The sequence below is a fragment of the Embiotoca jacksoni genome, unplaced genomic scaffold (genome assembly GCF_022577435.1).
Source record: "Embiotoca jacksoni isolate LCO1_2020_lvr unplaced genomic scaffold, fEmbJac1.0.p SCAF_5, whole genome shotgun sequence".
Lineage (NCBI taxonomy): Eukaryota > Metazoa > Chordata > Actinopteri > Embiotocidae > Embiotoca > Embiotoca jacksoni.
The window spans coordinates 5438024-5457448 of NW_027185403.1; the positions used below are offsets into that span (position 1 = coordinate 5438024).

The window sequence follows — 19425 nt, forward strand, 5'->3', positions numbered from 1 at the left end:
ATTTTAAATAAAACTGTCTGTTAAAAGCTGTAATGTGTGATGTCCATGCACTTTTATTTAAGTATGTTTTTGAAGTAGGCTATAGGCCTACTTGTACTTGAGTAGTGACATATTTTACTTTTAACTACATACTTAAAAAATGTTTTTAAAGACATAAATATGTCACAAAACAGGAAATGCTAAAATGACAAAAAAAAAAAGACATTTCGCAGCACAGAAAAGCCACCGTGTTAATGCATAAGAGAAGAAACATGAAGAGGGGGAAATGTTTTAGAGAACAACGCTGCAATTGAAAGACAAACCCTTATTTTATTTGGATCATTTTTTTTTATTCAAAATGTACATCAATGGAATCAAACTAAAGTAAGATATTGAATAATTTGTAGTGTGGGAGAGGTTTTGACTACAAGAGGTGATGACTGATACTAGAAAAATGTATGGCAATTCCTGACACCAAAATGTTACTTTACACTCAGAGTCACGTCCAAAGATCATAGGTAATAAACAACAAGTCTCCACTTCAATACACAAAATATATCCTTATAAATTATATAAATGCATGAGTATTCATTTCCATACTCCTATCTGGGATTCAGTTCAGCTCCAGCTTATACTAATATTTGGCAAAATGTGAGCTGAAATCATAGGACAGGGCAAATATACATTAAGAATATGCACCATTTTTGAGAAAACAGCAATGAAGGAAACAAACTGCAAAACGGCATTATTCCGGGGATAAAAACAAGCAGGTCAAAGATCACAGCAGAAATGAAATTTTAAAAAACAGATGCATGCAAAATATAGAATAGGCTGGTGACTATTAAAGCACAATGTGTAATAAAAGGCCATGACATGTGACCTCCATGGTATTCAACAGTGACATGTAAACATGGGCACCGGAAACATTGCTTTGGCATTTGCGTGGTCATGACTCTAATTCTGATGTTGAGAAAACCTGAAAGCAGGACATTTTTTTCATTTCACAGTGGACTAGACTTAAAAAAAAATATGTCAACTCATTCATGACACATTACATTAAGTGCTTCTGCCCTTGATTTGTATGTTTTTAAATCAGCAAGCCTCGATGTTTCGGTAGCGTTTTATTCTAATGTGCGTTTCGTATTTAGAATCCTATTGAGATGATGAGTGCATAGCGCAGGTCATAGTAGTTTTATTTCAAGTAAAGATCACATAATGACTTCACCTGCGAGTCCTGCAAATGTGTGAACCCCACCTGAAGACTTCTAGTCACGACAGAAGTTCTCTCTATGTACATTAAGACATAACAGCAGATTTAAACTGTGCCCGGTTCCCGACCTGCCTGGGTTTAGAGCTTCATTAGGTGGTCAGAAATACCATGCGAGTCCACATAAGGCCATATTCAACAAAAGGAGATGCGAAGGGGAGATAAAAAGAGAAAAACAGGAAGAGGTAAAAGGGTGCTTAGTTCTTGCTGAAGCTGCAATCCCCTCTTCAGATGGTCAAGACAAGATTAAAAGAAGCTATAGAGACAAAGAGAGAGAAAGCCAGCAGTTAGAGAAGATGGCAAAGCAGACACCCTTACAGCACAATGATTTAGTATTGTATTTGACATCTGGGAGAGAACAGCTTTAAGTTTAAGTACAAATTTAGGGTGGTAAAATCCCTGTGATTATTTAAACTGTACATTAAAGAAAAAAACATTGATTGTCCACTACATGAAGAAGTTTGTGTTATTATTCCACATGATCATCTTGTCTGTGGTCCATTTAAGTGCACAAAAATCTAGATAACATAAAACTACGGCAATAAACGAACAAGTGCACGTCCAAACTGAAGTGGAAAAGGTGTTAGTCAGAAAAAAAAAAAAAAAAAAAACAGTACACATGTAAGTATAAGCAGAGGCAATTCATCAAGAATTAGATCGCTGGAGGTGAGGTTAAAGCAGCAGTGAAGCACGTACACATAAACCCATATTATAGCAGAGCAAGTAATAATTAAGAAACCCTGAATGATGGGGTCCTCAAAGCCTCTGGTCACATTTGAGGTACTGAGTACCCACAAAGGCCGGTTCCCTCAGCAAAGCTTGAGGGCTGAGGACCTACTCAGTGCAGAGCCAGGGATTACTGCAAAGGAAAGTGAAACCACACAGACCAGTGAGCGGAGGATTAGGAGGAGGGAATAGCTCTTCTACTCATATATTTTGACCCTGGTATCATGTGAAAGCAAGTGTGTTTGTACAGCAGTGTCTTCAATCCAAGACAATTCTCCCCTTAGTAAGGCAATAAAGCAACCTTGAAACTTGAAGTGTCAAAAAAGAAAAAAGTATAACCGAGGTCAGCTGATGCTTGACTGTTCTGAGTGTCAAGAAATAGACACACCTGAAGATTTAAAGTTCAGAAGAAGCAACAAGAATCATTGCTTTGGAGATGTACACCAAAGCATTGCAAAATCTTAGGACCACAGTGCTCTCTAGAAATAGTCGTGAGCAAAGGGGACCCTAATTAACGTAATGCTTACTGGCATCAACATGAATTCACTGCAATTTATCAACAATCATTTGAAATGGCTCATTATAGAAATCAAACATACCCACTGCTTCATTAAACTTTCACTTAATCTCCTAATTTACAGAAATATTTGTCAAACACAATGATTCTGGCCACAGTTGTAATATTTGGTGAAAAATGGGCCTTTATTTTCTTTTGAGAATTTTCTTTTATGCGTAACTGATACAAACAACACGTGTCCCTGCAGGACAAATGGACATCACGATGACGGACTTAAATGTGCCTTCATAATAAGGTAGATAAAAAGAAAGTTACAATTGCACTGACAACATTAATATATACTTATAAACATCACATTTGAGTATAAGACAAAGTGCAAATGTGAAAGCTAATACAAGTATGCACATGGCACATGACAATGAATGAGGTATAGGAGAAGTGGCAAAGAGATTAGGCTCACATCTACACATGCATCAGGCTAAAGTGAAACAACATCAGCAAAGGGACATAAATGATTCATCCAATTCAATTCTTATTGGGAGTCCAAAGTCTATATGGCTGAGGCAATAACTAGAGGAACTTTGTAATGTTTAATCCTTGAGATTGCAATGGAATTAAAAACCCTTTTTTAGATTGGTTGGTGTTTACATTCTGTAGTTAACTTGCAGTGTTATCGTCGAGGTCCGCTTGTCTTATGTTGGATTCAAATTCACACAAATGAAGGAATCACAAGACAATTTTCTAATCCAGCTTTAATGTTTGCAATTTTGTCTTTCTGATCGCACCAGGAGTTGTTGCCATGAAACTTTTATTTTACGGCTTTGTCTGCTTCACATTAAAAGGATTTAATGATCGAAAACACTGGGTGGCTTTCACTGTGAAGGAAATGCAATGTATTCATCAATTAGCATTGACACAGACTGTTCATTGAAAATTTATCAAGAAAAGATTTGTACCGGAACTTGCACACAATTATATTATAGCTGGTCATGCCACGGTGGAAAAAGGCCAACTCTTGATACATTTTTCTTTGTGGATTTAATGTTTGGCTGCACACTGTGAAAGTGTCAAAACGCTTAGTTCAGGGAGAAATGCACACAGTCTGTATTCGGAAACTGTGTCGTTTTGACTTCCATAAATTTGTGATCATTGAAAATCACACTTATGTCCTGTCCGCCCTCACCCTAAAAACACAGACAGATGAACAGTCTGTTATTGGTAGATCTCCAGAGAGAAGCCAAAGAGAGGACATCTAAAACTAGTTCGAGATTTTTTTTTTGTTGTTGCTTAAAACCACAAAACAAATCCTCGAGTGGATATCGAGACCACAAACATCAGAAAAGTGTAAAATATGGGATCTTTAAGAATTGTAACTTTAAACTAATAACAAATTAGCCCAATGACTAACTACAAAAGCATGATTTTCCTTCAACATTTGTTAGTGAGTAGTTATTTCCAAAGCTGTTGTGGCATGCCGTTTGTAAAGTCACTGAATTGATTGCCGTAAAGATGAATCTGATTTATAGAGGTTTAATTTAATCCATCCTTATATCAATGACAGCTAAATCTACAATTAATTCAGTCTCCTGTGTAATCCAGTGCAGATCCCACGCCCAACACTCGCACTGGGGTCTTTCTGTTTGATGCATGTTTCTCTTTAGCCTCAGTACAACTCTCCCCCATCACAACAGTAGTCATGTATGTTAATATTTAAAAAAAAAAAAAAAAAAAAAAAGCTCACATCATGCAAAGAATCACTGAATACAAAACAAACATGGAATGCATTTTGTAAATTTGCATTAAAAGGACAAGTTGAATAATCGCTTGTGCAACCCACACGACCGACAAGCATCATTCAGCATTTTAACAAAAACGACACAATGTTAAACTGATAGCAATGCCCAGCGTCTTCCACAGAGCGGGAGGGCATGAGGAGGGTTGGATTATGGGGGGGTTGGGTGAGGGTGAGGGTGAGGAAGGGGTACTGTAAAGGATGATGGGGGTGGAAACTCATTCACAGCAGGATGGCCACAAGGGAGAACTTTTTCTACAGGAATCCTTAGCTGGAAATAAGAGAGAAGGGCTGTTATTGCTTTCTTTTGAGTTAAAACATCATCACGATACAGTTTCACATCGGTGACATCACATCGACATTAGTGACCAGGTGGCATTTAGATGAAAACGTGCTTTTCGAGGCAACTCAAAATCTTTGAGTGTACAAGTGAGGGCGTAGTGCAGTCGTCTACATCTTTGAATAAGACTCACTTAATACACGTTTTTCTCTTTTCGAGGTTTCTATGCTGTTGCTGAGTTTTAAACAATGTGTCTGCATTGTCTCCCTAGGTGCCTCCCTCATCAAACAGCATCTTGCTTCCAGTCCTGAAATGCTTGAGGAGTCTACAGATTGCAAGACAGATGTCTTCATTCACTTCTACCCTCCCCAGTGGTTGAGTTTCAACAACATGTCTCTGTGGATTTGGCTTTTGTATCCACTCAAGAGGGACGGAGGGGAGGGGGGGGGGTTGGTGGTGGAGGTCGTCATATGGCTCTGAGATCAACAAAACATGCCATCTCTCTAAACAAAGATGGGCCCTGAGGCTGTTTGCTGCTCTGCTGTGACCTGTTAAGTCTCAGTCACTCTTCAGTTCAGCCTTGAATGGTTCTTTGTGTGACGGCAGCAGGGCCCGGGCAGGGAAGGACTTGGGAGGGCCACAAAAAAAAAAAAAAGAGACTGTTGTGGATTTTAGGGAGGCAGATGGAGCAGTACATCAAATGGGTGTGTGGGGATCTAATAAACTGGTTGATTTAGAAGCTGGCACAGGGACAGTAAACACTGCCAGCTCAAGGATATGATCGGCACAGATGTTAGCTGTGAAATACTGCGATGCTGCGGCGCCCACATATCTGAATTAGCCATTTCTCAGACTGTGTCACGTTTAAATAGCTTTAATGGGCAAATTAAATGCACGCAAATTAAATCATGTTTAACAGCTTTCAAAAGGTTCATTTGATTGTGGATACATTTCATGTAGATGTAGAGCTGCCACTAATTACTGATTAATCTGCCGATACCTTTTTATTAATCACTTTATCTATAAAAAAAAAAAAAAAAAAAAAGTACACTGAAAACAGTGAAGAACGACCTAATAAAATCTCCAAACAAACTATCAAAGTCAAATGAAAGAAAATGCAATGCTTTACTCCAGTGCACAGATCCTTTAAATATTTTCTTATTTTTTAACTTGCACTTAAAACCAAATCTTTATTAGTTTTGATATAAGTAAATAACATTTTTACTGAACCAATCACTGATACCTAATTGTTGTCTTTTTCTTTTGGTGGTGTAACTCGGGAAGAGAGTCTTACCAGAAAAGGAGCCTCATGCAGCATGCAGGGGAGGAGTTAACTGGAAAACATTATGGATGCAACATAGGTGACACGTGCACTCACAGGACACATTCACATCTACACAACAAGCAGTGATAAGTAATTTTGTCTCCTGTGGACTGAAGAAAACACAGACATTCGCCTGGAGGTTAAACACAGATAAGCACAGTTAATATTCTATTAACACTTCAAGTGCAAGACCTCACGAGTTGGTTTTAATCAGTGACCCACAGACAAAGCTGAAGTTGCAAAGCCGCCTCTTGTGGAAGAGAAATATTCCAGGCAGAGCTCATGAGGAGGAAAAAAAGTGGCTGTGAAGGAAATAAATCAACAGGGGAGAAATAAAGCAACAAGAACCTTCTCAGTGCAAGTGTCTTCTTCCTTTTCTAACAGGCACGGAGTCACATCAGCTTCAACACACAACCAAGGAGTTGATTACCAACAGGGAACCAAACAATCACAACAGCACAATGGAAATATAGTTGAACACATGAGGCTGCACACGCGGTCTCTAAGCATGAAACAGGTCAAAGCGAACAGTCTCATACAACTCTTGGTATAAACTATATATACCAGTCGAGGATCGGGGGAAAAGTGAGAGTGCTGGTTGTTAGCTGATGGGATGAAGGAAGTTGCACAATATTTCCCACAATGCAGTCGGAATAATGACAAACAGTTCCTTTTCAAGTTAATGCAACTGTAATTATTAACAGCCTCGGAACAAAGCTGCTTATGTGCTCAGAGTAAATGATTTTGTGGCAAGCCGGCGGCAGCGTTTAATTGCAGAGCAATGATTTCTGACTGGAATTCGCTCGTCAAACTCAGCTGACAGCTGGCTGCCTTTCAACTATTTAGATGTCATTTTTGCCGCCACTCCCGCCTCCTCTTATTTTTCCACATTGGGGATGAGTTATGAATTCTGGCCAGCTCTTTAGCGTGGAATTTACTGCTAATGATAATCTCTTGTTATTGTATGGAGGGTAAACTGGAGCATTTATCTGCCTCTAAGAAATAAAGATCAGTGTGAAAGTCAAACAGTTAAATCCAAGTTAAAAGGATTTGCCAAGGCCTATAAATACTGCACACTTCAAATTATACAAATCTCAGGTGGATTATTAATGAGGGGTGAAATAGAAACCACTGAGTGCTTGGAGATATTAGTAGGACAAAAACTATAATATCCCCAATGTGAACTCACACATATCTTGAAGTCAATTCTTTCAGCAGCGCTTACAAACTAATTTGGATTGTAAACATCCCTTGACTGTAGCGTATCATAGGTTTTCCCATATTCATACAGCCAAAGGTGGTCTCGTGCACCTGTAGTGTGAGGGGGGAAAAAACACATGGGGGAAGAGAACAATACTTACTTTTTCCTCTCTTTGTCCCTCTTGAGTGTGGTGGAGCCCCCTGCCTGCTGAGCTTGGTTCTGCAAGAGCTCTACAGCAGTCTTTTTCTGTTTGAACGTGTTGAGCTCGTCGTCCAGGGACTTCTTCTTGTCCTCTAGTTTCTTTTTCTCGTCCTGGTGGAGCTTCTTCAAACGGTCAAACTTCTCGTGCAGCTATGTAGCGGCGACAAAAGGAAACAGCAGTTAATCACACAGGAGCAGAAATGTGCTTTAAACAGACAAAGATCAGCAATGTGCCTGATGTTTACCTCTTTCTCTGCTTCTTTGAGCTCAGCCTCCTTCTCTTTGACTCTTTGGACGAACATTTGCCTCATTTCTTCTTCCTTCTTTTGCAGTTCACCCATGAACTCGTTCCTCTTAGCTTCATATGTCTCCTGCAGACTGGCAAACAGAGAGGAAAAGGTAATAAATGCCAAGAATATAAATATTACACTGAATTCAGCAGTGTATCACACAACAGATGTAGACGCAAACTTTTACAAGAAAATAAACGGTTTAAATGATAAATGGAAGCAGTCAAATTCAAAATGAAACAGGGAGTGGAGTAGAAATACGTCCATGTGGGCAGCAGGCAAGAAGAAAAATAAGACAATCACAGATCCAGCTGCCAGAAAGTATTCTCTCATCTATTACCTGAAGGGCTTGCTGTCAGGGTCTGTGTCCTTGAACCCCATCTCCTCCAGTTTGCAGCGGCGGTAGAGCTCGTAATGACGCGTGTGAGTCTGCTCTCGCAGGTCCTCCATGTTCACTCTGATCAGCATTTCTCGCAGTTTGACAAAGTCACAGTGATTCTCATTTTCCACTGTGAAAAACACAGATCACAGTGACACACACGTTTTACCAAACACATCGGAGGCGTCTTAGTCGATAGGAACTCAATATATTGCAGGAAGTGTACCATAATGTTTACATTATATTACAGCTAATACTTTAACGCATCATAAATTTAGAGTGCAAATTCTTTACAAACGGTGACAGCACGAAATAGAGCAGAGTTCATGTCCTGTGGTTTCTCTATTGATTCTCTTATTGGACTGAGTGAAGCACCACGCCTCCACAGACCGTGTGACATCATGTGAGTACCCATGAATGCCTGCAGACAGTCTGGGATGAAACCCAGCCAATGTCAGATAACGCCGTCGGTCAGAAATATTACACAGTGCAGCCTGTACGCATCAGGACAGTGATATGTTTTTCATTGTTTTGGCTGTAACCCGGCATATTGAATTTCCAAATGAAACAATCACGGTGAGGTGAAAGTGCTGACTAGAAGCTTAGGGGATATTTGAGGCGTGCTCATAACCATACTGAATAAACAATGTAGAAACTGTAGCCTTGTTTACTCTATTGGTGGTACTCATACATCCACTGAGTGTGGATATGAACACCCTGAAACTGAAGGCGATGTATTCAACAATACATTTTAAATGTGCCAGATAACCAAACAGATTATTTTTGTTGAATTAACTGTTAAACATATTTATAAGCAAAAATGCAAACCAGTTGGTGGTTACAGCTTCTCCAATGGGAGGATTTTGTTGCTGTCCATCATTATATGCTTATGTTTCACACAAAACAAGACGACTGAAAAAGTTACCTAGAGTTCTGGGAAATGATAGTTTTCACCACTTCTTGACCTTCTATAGACCAAGAAATTTAACAAATCAATCAAGAAAATAACCTGCAGATCAATCTATGATTACAATAATTGTAAGTTGCAGCCCCGTATAAAATCAACCAAAAACTCCCCACATTCTTATAAATTCTTTGGCATTTAAGCTCTACTGCAAATGTCAGATGGGGAAAACAGCCTACACGCCCGCCCCCCCCATACACACACACACACACACACACACACACACACACACACACACGATAATAACAGCATTTATGAGGCTGTAACAAATAGCTTGAGAGCAAATTAGTCCAATTTGAGTGCTGCCACTCATTTCAGATAGCCCTATGAGCAAAATGTATTGATAGTGCTGTCCACTTACAATACATTAAACACTCTCCATTATCAAGGAAGTCAATACCAGATCAAATGAAACGTCATTAGTGACATTAAATTTCAGTAAAGCTAAGAGAAGCTGCTGCGCTGATATTCAGTATGATGGCAGAGAGGGTAAATGCTGCAGCAAAACGAGGTTGTATAACCGGTTATCAGCTAGTTTGAAGCAGCTGATAGAGCTGATGAGCAACACAAGGGGAGGGAGTAGCAGCAGCCACTCTAGCGAGAGAGGGCACGCTCTCATTTCCTGTGCAGGATGTAACCCAGGCTTACCCTGCACCGTCCCCCAGGGATACTGCCGGGCCTTCACCATCTTGTTCCCAATCTTCACTTCCTCCGTGCTCCCCACCACGGCGAACGGCAAATGGCTCTGTGAAGCAAAGGGAAAAGCACCATCTGACAGACGCACCTGAGAGCTCTACGAGTTTTCCTCAACCTCTCACCACAGAAAACCTTGTGTCCCGAACAAAACATGTCATTAAACAGTATTACTGCAATGATCTTATTTGTCAGGAATCAGAAAAAAAAACTTAGGATACATTCCTCATCATAGTTCATGTCAAGAAAAGAAAATATGTGAACATGAGAAAAAGCTGTGATTTTTATTTATGTTACGTGAACATCAAGAGCGTGATTTCACAGCAACAGCTCTGACGGGAAGACGTACTGCGTGACCTTTTATCCGAACAGAGTCGTGGTCAGACCGTACAACAACAGCCGAGAGGCAGCGGTCTAATCGAGTCTGTTCAGGAGAGTTAAGGCATTTGCACAGATCAGGGTTCATAAACAGCTAAATGAGCCTTGACTCATCTGTCAGTGGACACAGGCCCTTTCCCACACTGCCGGCTTCCTGCGGAGTGATCCGACTAATTGTGCTGCTCTGAACACACTCTTTCCTGGGCAGACACAAACGAAGCCTGACCTGACCCTCGATCAAATTATGAAGAAATGTTTTGGCTAAACTACTGTATTTACTTAAGATCCGAATCACATCAACACTCGCATCATCTCTGTAATAACATAAGCAGTATGTTCTGTGATGTGACAGAGAGAGAAAGCGAGCCTTACATTCATGCTGGAGTTGATCTCTGCCACAGATTCGTCATCGGTGGGGAACTGGTAGATCTGCACTCCGTTGCTCACCAGCTCGCTGGTGATTTTGATTTTGAACTTGGCCAGCTCGCTCTTGGAGATGGCATCTGACTTGGCAATAATTGGGATAATATTGACCTGCAGTTGAGAAATGAGGCAAGACTTGATGTTGGCTGAAAATAGCAAGGTGCAGACAACCGTTTCAGATATGCAGCTAAATATAGAGCGAAGGCCTCATTTCTATCTCTGTGGTCCAAATTTAGTAAACAATCAATGGGCTTTTAAAAAGGACTAAAAGGTTACAAGAGCCAGCGACTGGATTTTAGGGACCGATTCCAATACAAACATTAGGAAGGAAAAAAGTTTTGGTCTCAAGCTATAGGTCGATATTCTGTAAACATACACAGAATATGTAAACACATTTTTTAAATTTTGCAATGACTCCTCAAGTGTCCTTATAACATCATGAACATTTATGACAAAGATATGTTATGGAGTCAGAATATTTTTCAGTTTGTTGTCCACACTGACATCACTGCACTCAAACCAGTTAACGTCACTGGGAAATTAATAATCAAATAACTTGGAAAAAAAAAAACCACAAATAGAATCATTTTAAATTATCCAAAGTATCTTTTTCTGAATTATGTTCTGCAAAATAAAGATTTGATATTGGCCAACATATACGCCCATTCGGATATACCTGTGATCGAGGGCTATAGTTACAAACACATTACAAATTAAATAAATCAGTAGTAGTGGCTCCGTTTCAATAATATTTAGCATTAGTAAAAGTATAAAATATACCTTTTTCTTTTCTATGCCCTTCAGTCATTGATTGCTCAAAATTGTGGTCGTAATTGAAAAGACAATTTCAAAAAGGAAAGGGTCCTGAATAGCCAGCGCTCGCTTCATCATTTCAACACAGTACCTCGCTCTACAAATCAGGCCTTTGTGTGTTCCAGACAATTAGACATTCTTAAGTGCAGAGATAAAAATAGTAAATGCAGCAAAGAGAGCAGCAGGCTTCCATCTCCTGCTCCAGAACATTTAAAAAACCCTCCAAACACGGTGTTATCAGCCAGTTAAATTATTTCAGTAACATTTATGATGTCCATGTTATCCAAACAGTGACAGTAATACAGCGCATACAGAGGCGGGAAAAAAAGGGCAGAGTCACTCTCACATATGTGCTCACAACTGGCTGGTGGAAAATGAGAATTTCACTCCCACACAGCTGTTTTCGCAGAGAAATGTCACCCACACAACCTCAAATTATTTGTTCTCTAAACGTGGGCCCCTTTAACCCATTGTTGAATAAAATCAACAATGAAATGAGTCAAATGGCGATGAGTACAGCAAAGGATGCTCCGGGTCAGGTGAACAAAATTACTTCACACTGAACTTCCAAGTCTGGTGAGGATTCAAAGTCTTGCTCATGGACACTTCAGCAGAGCACTGTTTGAATGCCCTCCTAGGTGAGCGTATAAACAGGGGAAGCTCAGCTCTGGATCACGCTGATGGGAGCGCTTGCTGCTGGAGGGCACAGCTGCTCTGGCAAACACTAAACCAGCTCTTTGTGGAAAAGCCAGGAGGTCCATACAAACAAGCTACTGGGGAAAAGACCTCACAAAACAGAGGCAGCGGTCACTGAGCACACTGCATTTCACAGCTGACCTACACCGACGCAGTGACAAGGCTGGAGCTCATTTGTATTCAGGCAGATGGCCTAGAAAAGGTTTACGACCCATGAAGAGAGTCGATAGAACAAATGCTGCAAACAGACATGCGAAGGATTTACCTACAGTATATCTACGACACCTTATAAGAGCTATTTAACATCACTCTGCTGCAGTGCTACTGTCCTTCTCACCGAATGCTAATAAGTCACAACATGGCTATTAAAACCAGAATTCCTGCACAATTGTAAATTAACTGAATGACGCTTTTAATAATACGAGAACCAAAAGTAAACTCTAACATTAATTGGAACTCATCTGAAACTGAAAGAAAACACCCCAAAACAACAGCACAACAAATTCTAGAGAAAACATAAAACAGCGTCTGGCTGATGGCAGCAGTTGGATTAAATGAAGCGAGGCTCACCTTGCTGTCAAGTTTTTTCATGGTCACCAAGTCCAGGGATTTTAGTGAGTGTCCCGTTGGAGCGATGAAGTACAGGCACGCGTGGATGCGGGTGTCGTGGTAGCTGTGTAGCGTGCGCTTGATTTTCAGCTCCTCCTGTAGATACGCCTCAAACTGGGCATCAATAAACTCCACGATGGACTTGTAGCTGTCAAAGCAGAGGCGGCAGGGAAGCAATATGAGCATTTCTTTCTTTTGCCATATTAACACTTATCATGTTTGGCTATTAAACAAAACACAGTGCTTTAGATTCATAGGGCAGTGATTATTTTCCCTCAACTAAATCTGCCACTTTTTGTCTTGATTTATCGATTGATGAATGGAAACAAGAAATGGAAACATCTTTGAATTTGAATTTAGGTGAAACAGACGAGAGTTTTCTTTATGGCTGGCGGTATCTGAAAAATCCACTGTGCACCTTTCAATTTAGATTCATCAACTTCAGTAAAATATTGTGAAAATGCACCGTCTCTCCAGGGCATTTGTGTTCAGCTGGTCATCATGAGCTAAAATATGACTCCACTGCAGGATGGAAATATAGTTAGCCATTATATTCATTATTAAGATACTGTACTGTCAATGCTCCTTGATGTATTGATGTCACAACTCATCGTGCAAACTCAGTTAACATGGAACTTCTCATGACCTTGATTTTACACTTTCTGAAGTGAGACCAAGTTTCTGGTCAACATTGTTTTATCTTTAACTCAATGCATTGACATAATTGATATAAATGATCACTTCTGGTGTCTGTGAGAATAGACTGTAGATCTGCGGAGAAGGTGCAAGTCCGGCCTCAAAGGCCATTTGAAAAGGTCTAATAACCAAATATTTGGAGTTCTACTTTATAAATGACTCGTAAGATACAGATTTTGAAAATTGCCGTTAATTTCCAATCACTCGGTACAATAATTACGTAAACACTACCTTTAAATCTGAAAAGGATGCATGCTACATAAAATAGACATTAGAGAAAGATGTTGAGCCCGTGTAATGAGCACTACAAGAAGCTTCAAAAGTCATCATCATCTTTCCACAGCTCAAACTCCAAACAGAAAAACCCAACTTGTGTGCATATAGTGGAAGACATTTTGCCTACAACAGTTCACATGACAGCGAGTGAGTGCTTCCTCTGTGATTTCCAATTTGAACGGTGTAAAACCTGGAAACAAGCGCAGCATTTCCATTACATAGAGCCGACTGAGTTGCAGTTCACATGAAATCATCCTCTCTCTAAACATACCTCAGGAGCAGAGGGAGAAATTACATTTTGGAGGGCAAGCTTGGTAACAAAATCTCATGGGCATATACAGCAGGTAAAAATGTCCTTTGACGGCAGCATGAACCCCGGGGCTGCGATATCCTACTGATGCCAGGCTGGAAAGTACCTGCATCTGATTCTTGTTTCTGAAGTGGGTACTATGAAATTTCCTGGGATGGATTCCACATCCTATGGCATAAAGATCAGAAATGACCCCTGAGCTCTGAAAAGACTTCATGCGCCCACAGAGTTACTGTGCTGTGCGTCAGGAATGTGCACAATCAAGTGTGGATTTCTGATTAAACGCTGCAATATTGCTCCCAAAAATAGAACCACGTAATAGAAACCTGTCAGCTGGGATCAGACCTTCCCCTCTCTCACAGATGTAAAACTTGTCGTCGAGACTGCTTTACCTGTCTTCTTTATTGATCTGGTCTCCGAATCCCACAGTGTTGACGACGGTGAGCTTGAGGCGCACGTTGCTCTCCTGGAGTTCATAGGTGTTGGACTTGAGGGTGACTCCCGGCTGGTTGTGCTGGGTGGGCTCGCCCTCGAACTTGGTGTTGAACAGGGTGTCCATCAGAGTGGACTTGCCCAGGCCCGTCTCACCTACACAGCAGAGAAAATCCACCATGTCACCGGGATCTTCATTTCACTTTTATGTCATTTAAATCACGGCCTTCACCCCCGCGTAGATGCCAATGTTTATGACTTCACCCTGCATACGCTCAAACCAACAGGAATTCAAAGATAGTCACCCTTATTGACATCTATTTAAGGTAACTCAATCAGAAAGAAGATAAAGGCATCTGATCAATTTGGAGTCGATTAAAAGAGACATGCTGAAGATGCATCAAACAAAGGAAATTAGTTTCTAATGCTTGCGGCCCCAAAAACAGCAAAAGTAAGCTTCTTGGTGATGTATTCTGACATCCATTTACTGTTGGAGGCTGTTAAGATGACTCAGATACAGAGCTCCCACTGTATTAAAATCTATTTTTATTCGCCACAGCCTGACCCACAGTCTAAGCATGTTAGCTCGATTTTGTGGGACATCTTACTACGCACCAGATTTCCAGTCCTCCTCTCAAAATCCAATGAAAGGACGAGTAGAGGGTCTGAGCAAAGTTCAGGTCACTACAGAGAAGTCTCTCTTACTCGAGGCAATTTGGAATCGTGTTTGAAGAACCTGAAGAGCAACTGGGAATGACAGGACAGGCTAATGTGTAATCTACGAACCTCCTGAAATCATAATTAACATAATAAAAACCCTGTGGATAAATATCAAACGTATTTGAGCCATACATGGTCACATTTTTACGACCCTCCCTGGAATTTTAGACCACAAGCAAATTATTTTTAAAAATCTGAAAAAAAAAAAATCACATGCCTTTGTCTCAAGTAATGCTTATACTACTGTGAAATGTTGTACTTGTGAGTCACACAACGGTTTATACTGTTTGCAACAAAAGCTGTTGGATATTTTGAATGGATTATATTAATGTTTTTCTGGCGTGTGTGTGGAAAGGCAGGGATAAAAAGCACCCAAGTGTTTAATCTAATAAACATTAGAAGAAAAACACTGTTGGCCTTTTCCACTTTTCACTCCTTTTGAAATAAGTGGAATCTACTACAAACAAAACAGTAGAGAAGTTTTTAGCTTGGAGGAAAGTTAAAACCATGATACTAAAGAGCTCCAACAGAAACCTCCCACCATCACAATCTTTAAACAACATCAACACAGCGTGTAGTAAAGTAGCTCGCTCTCTAACGTGCAACAATTGAATCTGCAAAATATAATAATAAGCAAGAGTGCAGAAGTTAGTCATGTTTCACGAAATAAAATGTACCACAAAAGGAACATCTGATTGTTTTAAGAACACATTTTCTCTTGGTTTTTTTCATGGTGACTGATATAAAAATTGTGTAATAGTGCTCGTTATATGCAGGTATGAAAGGTCCTCTGAATGAGGAGTTATACTGTATTTCCAAGGATTATTTTATTTAATGTAACGTTGTAGCCAGTTGGGGAGGGAAGGATTGGTTTCATGGAGCAGATGTATTGTCTACTGTACTGAAGTTATATTCTGTGTGTGTCTGTTGGGATAATTCTTATATAACCCAGTAAGACTTGGTTAATGTAATAAAGAGAGTTCTTTAAAAACAAATAAAGAAATAGATAAAGATTGCAGGATGTGTCCAACTTGTTTGTGAGCACTTCATGAACAAATGCCCCTTGTCTTGCTCTCTGTCTATAATAAAATTACAAGTATTTTGCCAACTCAAAGGAAAAACAAAACGTTCCCAGTCAAAGGGCAGATTAAGTACACCGTCCCAGTAGCAAGACGAGTTTGATTGCGTGTAGCAGGTGTTACTGCAGTGCTGCCTAAAACCACCATATCTGGTGCAGTCTACATTCAGTGTTCTACATGAGGTAGACAGAACACGAGGAACACTTCTATATTAACATAAATACAGTACAATGTAAAGAAACAGCGTACACACTAAGGCCTCCAAAAACTGATATAACTGAACATTATGTCCTCCAGAGCACTTTTATTGCTGAACTGCTGTATCAGACAGCATTTGTTGCAGCAGGATACTAATAAATTGGCAACTCATTGAATGTGACTGGATAATTCCAGCACTTAATGAGACTGGTGTGCTTGTTTTGTCGAGATGAGTTCAAATGTACATAGAAACCCGAATAACCACCTGCAGTTCCTTATCTGAACGGAAAGCATCTTAGTCACCATGGTAACCAAGGCTGACTGGGCCAACGGAATCCAAGCGAGTCGAATACTGAACCACATTGCATCTTGCCTGCGTTTCATTGAAGCAAATATATCTTCTTTTGGCCTGAGGATAGAGAGGGGGAGAGCGTGTTCATGCATGGTACACTCACCAACACAGAGGATGTTGAAGCAGAATCCGTGGTTGACGGACTTGTTGACCAGCTGGTCAGGCATGCTGTCAAAGCCGACATGGCCTGCCAGGGGGACAGCACGAGCTCCTTCAACCTAAAAAATGAAATCAATCGGCATAAAGCAATCAATGAACACCTTACATGTTGATAGGCCTTGATGGAGCGCGCGTTTCTCGCCTGCAGACATTTACAGGATCCCAGAGCTGCAAATCTGGATCTTTCAGGATCTGTGGAACTGATTAGCTGTTTGGATTTTAAAATGGCAAACAATGTTGACAAGAGTTTATCAAAGGCCACGGTGCAACCTAAAATGGTTTGCTTTGTTCAAACCAACAATCAACAACTATAAGATATTCAGTTTATTATCATGGAGGATTGTTCAAAATGAACAATTTATAATCAAAATTATTGACAATACATTTTCTGCTGATCAGCTAATGGATGAATCATCTAATCAATCATAACAATAACTGATGAAGCCCGACAGGATTTTCACGCGCACCCTGAACTGTACAATAACACACATTACCAAACAGCATTCAAATTACCAAACTCTTCACCATATTTGATCATGTCTGCGTGACTTCAGGTGCAGTGCAACTCACTTCCTGCTTCCTGACCTGAAACGTTTCTGTCAGTCGTGACAGTTTGAAACCACAATGTACAAATATGAAAGGATGTTGCCGTTCATGTCACAATAACTGCAAAAACAACAAACTTTGAGAATAGATATATAATTTAAAAGCTGATTACTTTGAAATTACGAGAATGACTAAATTAGATGTAAAGAAACCATTTAATGTTGTCTGTGCTGAGGGTTTGACTTCAACCATTAAAATCCCAATACTGGGCTGCTCGTATTTCTATTTATTTCTAAGATTACACTGTTTGTACACCGTCTATCTCTGGACCAAAACGACACCAAGCACTAAAGTGTAAAAGCACTGTTGTTACATGCGTGTGGGGGCGTGTGGCTGGTGCTGAGCATCTCGAACGTTGTGAATCTCATTTCTGCAGCCTACGTCTACATTATGAGGTGCAGGAAAGAAAAGAATTTAGATTACATAGCAGAAGCAAAAGCTCTCAACCAGTTAAACGTCAGACAACCGGCCATTATGTGGCTTAACATAACACAGTGTTGCTGTCCAAAGTGGAGAAGGCTTAGAGGGGGGAAAAAAAAAAAAAAAAGAAAAAAAAAACAGTCTGTTTGAGGGTCAATTTAAAATAACTGGGCAAGATGATGGTACTAAACAGTTGTGGATTATTTGAATAGTTGAAATTGGGTTTGCACAGCTGAGGGGGCGTTTGGAAATTTAACAACAACGTGACTGGTCAAACAGCTTTTATATATTCCTCAGCTGCAAGTGCAACATTCCTGAAACCAGCTCTGCTTTTCATGACAGTCACAGCCAAGTTACACACAGCGGGTTTTCATTCATTGGGCCGCAAAGGGATATCAAACTGGAAAACCTTGCTATTCTGAGCACTCCCTCAGGGTTTAGTGGCTTCCTTTTCCCAAAAAAACAAAACAACAAAAAAAAAGACAGGAAAACTTTTTAAAAAAAACACGCTGTTCAAATTGCATGCTTTAATGCCTAGTTACAATCTGTTTTGCTCATATTTTTGCATGCAGTTCAGACAACGCCCGACTGAAAGTTAACGGGACCTACATGAAACAAAACATAACGGAAATGAGCACCGGAGCTGTGCTGAAAAATGGGGGCGTTCAGAATGAATGGCCTCCCGATCGTTAACACACGAGCTAATACAGCGCCCACTCCTTTAATTGAGCGTTTATAATTATCCGTAAAGCGTCTTTTCGTTTTTGTTTTTTTGCGAGATAATTTAACAAACGACAACCAGGGGAACAGGAAATGTGCAGCCGTTGGTTAGCAAACGAAAATGAAAATACTGGGTTGAAAATAAATTTTTAAAAGAAAGCTTCCGACTCGGGAGATTTAGGGGGGGGGGGTCTTTGATTTGTAAGGAATTCATAATCAGCTTTTAAAATAGCTTTAATTATAATTAAGTCTAGTTTAGCTGCGGTATTTTTTTAGATGGAATAGCGAGTGGAAGCCATAAAAATCGGAGGGGGTGGGGGGGGAAACTGGCTAAACTACATCGTCTTATTAAACCCTAAATATGCAATAGTACGCCACTAAAACATATTATATAACCGCGGTGATAGTGATAAAGGCATCTCGCGGTGAAATAGGCTCCTTACCGCTTGCCTTGCTATCTCAGTTGACGCCATGGTGCTAGTTGTTAGCCGGAGGACGAAACCTCTGCTGCTCTGTGTCGAGCAAAGGAAGCTGCACCGTTGACGTTACACCGAAAGATGGCTCGGTGGAGCGTACCACAAATACAGGGCGGGTTTTAGATACGGTATTGTGATAGCTGTACTCACACCGGACGTTTCTTAGTTTTGAAAACGGCAAACACCAGACATACGGAATCGTGTGATTTGGATATTTTCCTCCAGATCAACGCGATTAAGTGACCGCTACCCTCTGAGTTACCCCCACCCCACCATCACCCCTCCCACCGGGCGTCCACATGGTTCCGTCCGGTGGTAATAACAGTGAACTGCAGTCAGTGAACGTTTTACAAACGGAGATTAATCAACAGCAAATAGCAAAATCACGGGAATTAAAGCTCTGAAGGTGACAGACATCCGTTTTAATATGACTTGTTTTTAAAACGAGG

At 40.3% G+C, this 19425-nt stretch overlaps 1 protein-coding gene across 5 annotated transcripts; it reads right to left on the minus strand.

The window, feature by feature from the left end:
- Positions 1-289: 289 nt before the first annotated feature.
- On the minus strand, positions 290-19052 carry septin6 (septin 6). 5 transcript variants are annotated; one of them, XM_069170759.1, is made up of 11 exons: positions 18944-19052; positions 16699-16813; positions 14207-14402; positions 12494-12680; positions 10364-10525; positions 9569-9665; positions 7918-8086; positions 7533-7665; positions 7247-7437; positions 5856-5895; positions 2656-4552 (listed from the first exon to the last, which is right to left on the minus strand). In XM_069170759.1, exons 1-10 carry the CDS (start codon positions 18971-18973, stop codon positions 5892-5894), a joined length of 1284 nt encoding a protein of 427 aa, XP_069026860.1. In that variant the 5' UTR covers positions 18974-19052; the 3' UTR covers positions 2656-4552; positions 5856-5891. The 5 variants fall into 5 exon arrangements, with proteins under 5 accessions (XP_069026859.1, XP_069026857.1, XP_069026860.1 ...); XM_069170761.1 differs by lacking the exon at positions 5856-5895 and adding an exon at positions 6234-6286; XM_069170758.1 differs by lacking the exons at positions 2656-4552; positions 5856-5895 and adding an exon at positions 290-1502 and having other exon boundaries at positions 18944-19051.
- Positions 19053-19425: the final 373 nt, after the last annotated feature.